Raw genomic sequence first — 7,161 nt, 5'->3', positions numbered from 1 at the left:
AAAAGTCCCTTGTACACATCAGGAACATTCTCCTGTAATAACTTTGAGCCCCTGTCCCCACCCGTTTTCCCACGTCTTGATGTCACCATGTTGTGACCCAAGAACGTGGAAAACAGGAAGCCTGGAGACAGGACCAGTGTCTTCAAGGAGGGAACCAAGGGCAAGGGAACTTTAAATAAACACCGAGAATTCCAGTTTTCAAGGGATTAGAACACATTCTCTCTTTAAAGGACAGCTTAATGGGATGGGGGGGGGGTGGGGATAAGGATCTGTATCACCCCGTGAGACTCAACCGGCAGGGCCACAAGGAGAGGGAGCTTTTGGGAGATGCGGACCTTTCCCGGGAAGATCTAATCACTTTGCTCAAATAAACAGAAGAGTACGGTGGGTGACTGCACAGGGCTGAATGCCAGGCACCGAGATGGGGACAGGCCAACACCCTGAACCCCTGCTGTGCGTGCGGAGTGGGCACTCAAGGCTCAGCCGGGCGAGGGCGCGCAGGCTCGCTGCTCCCCGGGGCCCCATTTCTAATGTCCAGTCTAGCGGCTTCAAGGCAGGGCAGCAGCCAAAGGGATTTGATCTTCAACCAAAAATTTTAGAAATTCTGCTACCTTTTAACACAGAAAGGAGGGTTCTGTGGTGTGTTTGATTATAGAGTCAAAAAATAAAAATCCCAGCCAACTCTGCCCTTTTCCCACGTGAGCCAGAGCTCCTGGAGCCACCGCCCGAGGCCATAGCCCTCGCGCCTTCCATGGATTTCACCTCAGTGAGGTCTGTGCGACGTTGCTTAAAACCTTCGGGTAGTTTCCCGGTGCGAATGCTGTTGAATTACCAGAACCATTTTATTTTTTAGATTAGTTTTATTTTATTTATTTATTTGACAGGGAGGTCACAAGGAGGCAGAGGGAGAAGCAGGCTCCCCACTGAGCAAGAAGCCTGATGCGGGACTCGATCCCAGGACCCCAGGACTGTGGCCTGAGTCCCTCAGGTGTCCCGGAGTTTCTGGAATGCTGAGGTCCTGGGGAGGGTTGGGGCTCTGTGCTGTGATCTGCTTCTTCTGGAGAGGCTTGGCGCCCTGTGTGCTTGGCTCCACGGGCTGGGAGTCGGGCTTTCCGCTGCTGCTTGGCGGCGAGGATGCAAACACGGTTCGGAGTAAAGCGAAGCCGTGCAAGGAGAATGGAGCTAGGACAGGGGACTTCTAGAGGGACAACATGAAGGGTGCAGGTTCTGACTCCCCAGGGACCTGCTAAGGCGCCAAGCACTTCACCAGCAGAGAAATAAGACCATTCTGCAGGCAGGAATGTGCAGGATTTTGCTTCTCCCTCATGACCCTCACCGTCCACCTTTCCTTGAGGCTCATTCTGTGCTCATCTGCCCAAAGAAGGTGCATGTTTCCGCCGTCTCCCCGGAACCAGTGTGGAGTCCGGTGCTCGCAGTCGGCCGGTGGGCGAAGCAGGAGTGGACGTGAGCCGTGCTGGGGTGTAAGAGAACAGCCGCCCTCACGGTGGAGAGGCCTTCGCTCTGCTCCTCTCGGCACAGAGCCTCGCAGCCCTGAACTCTGGACTCCAGCCCGCCCTCTGCTGGGATCTAGCCTGCGGGGTGGCTCCAGGGAGGAGGCGACTCCGGCCTCGGGGTCCGCCAGGCCCACCCAGTGCCGGGGAGCCAACTGGCTGCCTGATTTCCCTCCTGAGCGCCCCCCGGCAGGAGTCGTCAGGAGTAGGCTGGGTGTAGACAGGCAGCCCGCCGGCCGCGGGTGGACGGGGCCTGCTGCGCTGTGGGCACGCACACCCATCTTCTCTGCTCACCTACCCTTGCGCATGGGCAAACGCGCGCACTGCACAAACCCAGCCTGCCTTTCTCTTCCACAAGTACACTTGCACACGTGTGTACACACACCACCTCTTCACGTGCGCACACGGCCTTTCTTCCTCCATGTGTGCACAGCCACACACGCACGCAGCTGGCCTCCAAGTGTGCACACACCTCTGCCCTCCCCTCCAAGGACACGCGCGCCTGCACGTGCACACCGCCAACCCCCTCTCCGCGTAACGGCCTGTGCGCACACGATCGACCTCCTGCCGCCCGCACGCACGCACCGCCACGCTCCTGTACGAGCACAGGCTCACACCTGGCCCCTCTCCCTCGTACACCCGCGCCCGTGCACTTGCCCCCTGCCCCCACGGCCGCACACCTCGGGCCCCTCTCGGAGGTGCACGCACACCGTCACGTACACAGCGTCCTCCCTTGTCCAAGTGTGCGCGCACACCGGCACGTTGCACACCTGGGGCCCCTTCCCAGGGCTGCACCTCCGGCCCCTCTCCAAGTGCGCGCGCACCCCCGCCTCCCGGCGCCAGACCCCGCCTCCGTCCCCGCCCGGCGCGCACGCGCACACGCACCCGCACCCGCGCGCGCGCGCAGCCCATCCCCCTCGGGGCGCGCGGGCCGCACAGGCGGGAGGAGGAGGAGGGAGGCGAAGGCGCGAAAAGGCGCGCAGGCGCGCTGCGGGAGCCGGCCCGCCGCCCACGTCACGTCGCCGCGCCGCGCACGTCACGCCGCCCGACGCCCGCTCGCAGGGTGAGCCCCGCGCGCCGGCGCCTCGCAGGGCAGGGACCCCGGGGCCGAGCGCGCCGCCGGGACCCCGCCCGTGCCCGCGCGCCGGAGCCAGCCAGGTGCGGCGGGCCGGGGTCCCGCGGGGGGCGCGGACGCGCGGGCGCCCGCCCCGGTCCCGCCGCCGTCCCGCCGCGTGTGCGCGCCGGCTCCGCGGCTCCCGCGCCCCGGGCTCCGGGCCCCCCAGTCCGCGCCGCCGTCGGGGGCGCCCCGGGTGGCCGGGCGCGGCGGGGTGGCGGGCGGGCCGGGGCCCGGGGCGGGGGGTGGGGGTCGGGGCCCTGCGGGCGGGGCGGGGGGGGGGGCCGGGGCGCCGCGGTCGGGCCGAGCGCCGGGTGCAGGGGCCCCGCGGGCGCGGCGCGGGGTGGGGGCGGCGCTGACCTGACTGCCGGTTCCGGCGCGGGAGGCGCGCGCGGCGTCGGGGTGACAGGCCCGCGGGGCCGGAAGCCCACCTGTCACGGCGGCGGGGGCGGCGGGGGCGGCGGGGGCGGCCGGCCCTTTGTGTGGGCGGGTGGGCTGTCCCCGCTGGCGGGGCCGGGGGCGCGGGCGGGCGCCGGGGTCGGCGCGGGGGGGAGGGCCGGGCCCCGGGGCCGCCTGGGCCATCGGGTTTCACTCCTACTCATTTCTTGTTTCCGTCCTTCTCCCCAGAACAGTCCGTTTCTCCTGCGGAGGGCGAGCCGGGACAGCGTCGACGCCGCGGTCTGGTAACATGGCCAAAGATGTACGTGCGGGGTCCGGCCGGCCGTCGCGGCCCTGCCGGCTGCGCCCGCGTGGACGCCGGGGCCGGGGGCTCCCCGCGCGGGGTCGCGGTCGGCCGAGCGCGCAGGGACACGCACCTGCTGGCGCGGAGGCGAAGCGGGCGGGTCGGCGCCACGCACTCCTGGGGCCACGCTTTCCTTTTCCGTTTTCTGTCCCGGGCTTGGAGGAACGAAAGCCGGTGACCACTGAAGCCTGCAGAGCCTGCTTCGGCCCTTCCGTGTTGTCAGCTTTAAGTGCGTTCCCAGCAGCGGGCCTCTGGTCCCAGGGCGGTCTGGGGCTGCGCCCCGCGTTCTGGCTGCGCCGCGGGGCCCGCACGTCGCCGCAGGGCGGCTTAGTACGCGTTGCCCGGAGCTGGACGCGCGTCCGCCCGCGCCGCCCTGCCGGACCCGCGCTCTGCAGAAGGCCGCGCTCAGGGCCTCGCCGGGCTCCCGGGCCTGCGGCGGCCCTGCCGGCCAGCGTGGCGGGCGAGAGCACGCGCTGGCACCCCGCCGGCTGGGGCGTGAGTTCAGGTCAGAGTCGGTGTCCCATGGGAGCTGGCGGCGTGAGTGCGGGCCGCATCTGCGGGTGGCCGGCCCCGCCCCGGTGTGTACCCCCGGGGACGCCCGGCACGGGCCGTGTGCTCAGCGAAGGAGGAGTCTGGGTGCGCGCTCGGGGAGCCGCGCTTGCGGACTCGGTTAACTGCGATCGGGAGGCCCTCTTGGAGCCCGGGGGACCTCCGCCGTCTCCTGCAGCCGGCACGTCCACAGGAGCAGCCTCTGCAGCCTGCAGGGCAGCCTTTGGCGGCCCTCTGGCTGGTGTCCCTGGAGCTGATGGGGGGTGACACACTGGAGGGGTCAGTGGGGTAGCTGGGGCGGAGAAACAGCGCCCGCAGATAGCAGAGGGGAAGGGCCTCCCGGTGCTGAGAGCTGGCACATGGGGTGTGGCTGGAACCGGGTCTCACCGGGCCTGGTGGACGGGCTGGACTGGGGGGTGTGGTCCAAGGAAGGGCCATAGGCTTTCTCTCTAGCTGGCTAGTTTTGTCAAGCCACGGGGGTGACGTCTGAATTTGGGCAGGTGACTCTGGCGCCTGCTGTTGGAGGGGAAGAGCCGTAGGCGATTGGGGTGGCGGCGCTCCGGTTTGAGCTAAGTGTAAGAGCAAGCCCGCCAGTCCGGGTGGGAGCCGAGTCTTGGGTTGAAGGGGGTGGACTCGGACCCCAGCTTTACGGAGCTCTGGGGTCTCTGTGGAAGTCTGGAGAGGACGGGAGTTAGGTTCTGGGGCTCACAGAGAAGAAGGTCAAGTTTAGGGGACAGGGACAGGTCAGCCAGGCGGACTTGGTGAGGAGAATACGGGGAGATGGCGTGGTAGCTCCCGCCCTGCCGCAGACGCTCAGGGACACCAGCGGTTTTTGGGGCGCTGGACGGCTTGAGCCTGTTGGCTGAGGGTGATGGGGTGGTGGGTGTGGGCGGGCTTAAAGGGCAGGTGCCGCCCGTGAGGGAGAGAAGCAGCCCGCTGGAAAGGGCCTGGGGACGGTCAGCAGGCCGGGGGCAGCAATGGCCGTCCTGACCTGAGTGGGGAGCTGTGGGCCATGCTGTGGCCCTGGGCAGGCACCCAGGTGCACAGACCGCTGCTGTAGGCTAACCCCGAGCTGCGTCCCGGTGGAGGGGCCCGGTGTTGTCTGGGAAGGCAGGAAGAGCTGCACTTTTCACTCCTGTTGTGGTGGGTGTCGGTTTAGGATCGACCCAAGTCGGGCCCGCGGCTCCTCTGTGCCTCGTGTGTGCCTCATTTGTCAGCACGCGGGGACGGGGAAGGGTCCGGTCAAGGCCGGCCGGCGCGTTTTGTTCACGCGTCCATCCTGTCCATCCTTTGCAGTTTGACGAGGGCCCGTGCCCGGCGGAGAGAGCGAGCTGTGCCGTTTGGCTGCTCTCATGAAGCTTGCAGGGGCCGGGCGCCCGGAGCAGTGTGGGTGGGGGGTGCTGGGGGCACAGAGGAGGCCCCAGGTGGGGGTGTTGGGGCAGGAGGGGAGCCAGGGGCATGAGGGGGCAGGGGTACTGGGGAGGCTGGGGTGTGGAAGGGCTCGGGGTTGGGGTGGGGGGGACTGGGGTTTGCCCCAGGGGCAGGAGGGCAAGGGGGGGTATCTGGAGGCATGGGAAGGCGGGGCAGGGGAGGCCGAGGGAGGAGGCGCCCGAGGAAGCTGGGCTCTTTCCCCTGGAACGGGGGGGGACAGGAGGAGCGTGCACGTGGGCGTGTGGGGCCTGCAGGAGCCGGCCCGGGCCCAGCTGCTCTGACGCGGACCGCACCTTGAGCTTTCTGTTGCTAACGCACAAATAAATATTTCTGTGTGTTTAAAGGGGTATCTAGACAAAACACTGTCTTTCCTTTGCTTAAAAAAAGCCTTGCATTTTCTAGCAACGCGTGAAAACAAGGCTGGTTCCGTGGCGGTTAGTCGTGAGTGTTGCGTCCCGCAAGCGCGTCTCCACCTGGAGGTGTGCGTGACAGGAGTGAGCGGGCTCCCATCGGGGGTCCTGGGGGCAGGACCCCGCCTGCCCCCCCTGCTTCCCTGGCTTGACTCTGGCCTGACCCAAGGAGGGCCATGCGGCCTGGGGCAGTGCGTCGGCATGGAGGCCTGCTGCCGCCGTCTCCAGGAAGCTGGCCGGGCCCGAGGGCTGAGTGGGCTGTAGGCCTTTGACCTTGGATTGCAGGGATTGTGTTGGTATAAGCGGGCAACGAAAAATGCAGACGGTAAAAATCCAAATTCTGTATTTGTAGCTGCTGTGGGGAGGAGGGAGCGGCACAGAACGGTGCGGGAACGTGAGACCCCAGTGCGGTCACTCCCAGAGGTGGCCGTGAGCAGCGGTTTGGGGCTCACTTCTGGAATGCAACAGGAGAGGGATCCGGGGCCGGAGTGCCTTGGCTGTAGAGATGACCACGCAGGGACGGCGTTCCCTCCTGCGGTCCGTGGAGGCCGACACCTGGGGCTCAGTGCGGCCAGCAGGGCACTGCCTCGGGGCCTCCCACCAGCGCCCACGTGGGAGCCCCTGGCTCAGCCCTCCACGGATGAACGCCGTGGGCCGTGTTTCTGCAGGTCCACGGAGAGAGTCGGCTGTGTGAGGCACACGGCGGCGACGTTTCAGTTGCCACCCTCGGACTGTGTGGGTCTCCGCTCCCACAGCCATGGACCTGTCCCTCCGCCGGGGGGTCTCATCACCCCGAGAGGTGAAAAATGTAGATCATGTAGTGATCGATGAAGCTAGGTATCGGAATTTCGTTTTGTGCCAGCCAAGGCTCTCCTGGACACAGATCACCATTGGGAAGGCTCGCCGGGCTGAGGTGACGGTCACATTTTCAGACTGACAAGGGCTCTAGACGCGAACGTGGCCTTCAGAGAAAATACAGGAATTGCAGGTGCTTAGACATGCTCATGTGTTAGAAGTTGCCCTTGGGAGATGTCGGAAGGGGAAGGCCGCTGACACCGTCGTGTGCCTGGACGCACGCCGTGTGTGTGCCCGTGTGCTGTGCGGGCTGTGCGGCCCCAGAGGGGGCCGCGGATGTTCTCAAGGTCACAGGCAGAGCCCATACTCCTTGTGAGCCGCTAGAACGTCCGTGTGCTTGTCCTCGTGCAGTGCTGCAAAGATTCGTAAAGAAGAGGGAGGTAGCCGATGTCTGTAAGATTAGGGAGGTGCTGCTGCGGGGGGTGTTGGGCGGTGGCATCGGCGCTTCCTGGGGTCGGCCCTGCCCCTGCAGGCTGCCGGCGTGCGAGCCCGAGGGCCCCCTGCCTGCGGGGAGCCCGGTCGGGCCGAGGGCAGTGCGGTGGCAGCTGC

The 7,161-nt window shown here is 66.7% G+C and overlaps 2 protein-coding genes across 3 annotated transcripts in view; one reads left to right on the top strand and one right to left on the bottom strand.

Annotated features, from left to right (window-relative positions):
* Window positions 1–857: 857 nt before the first annotated feature.
* LOC123392395 (translation initiation factor IF-2-like) lies at window positions 858–3,207 on the bottom strand. Its single transcript, XM_045081396.1, has 3 exons — window positions 2,986–3,207; window positions 2,192–2,779; window positions 858–1,474 (listed from the first exon to the last, which is right to left on the bottom strand). The coding sequence occupies exons 1-3, from the start codon at window positions 3,205–3,207 to the stop codon at window positions 1,247–1,249; spliced, it is 1,038 nt and encodes a 345-aa protein (XP_044937331.1). The 3' UTR covers window positions 858–1,246.
* The window catches only part of TFDP1 (transcription factor Dp-1), a 43,879-nt gene continuing 39,127 nt past the window's right edge, over window positions 2,410–7,161 (top strand). Inside the window, exons 1-2 of one of the 2 annotated variants that reach the window (XM_045081246.1) lie at window positions 2,410–2,669; window positions 3,253–3,325. In XM_045081246.1, the coding sequence (XP_044937181.1) occupies window positions 3,314–3,325 (12 nt within the window). In that variant the 5' untranslated portion in view covers window positions 2,410–2,669; window positions 3,253–3,313. The remainder of the gene's footprint in view (window positions 2,670–3,252; window positions 3,326–7,161) is intronic. The other variant, XM_045081245.1, reaches the window with a different exon arrangement.

The sequence above is a fragment of the Mustela putorius genome, unplaced genomic scaffold (genome assembly GCF_011764305.1).
Source record: "Mustela putorius furo isolate JIRA1106 unplaced genomic scaffold, ASM1176430v1.1 tig00000551_pilon_pilon_pilon, whole genome shotgun sequence".
In the NCBI taxonomy this organism is placed as follows: Eukaryota; Metazoa; Chordata; class Mammalia; order Carnivora; family Mustelidae; genus Mustela; species Mustela putorius.
This window is presented reverse-complemented; position numbering and strand designations above follow the sequence as displayed.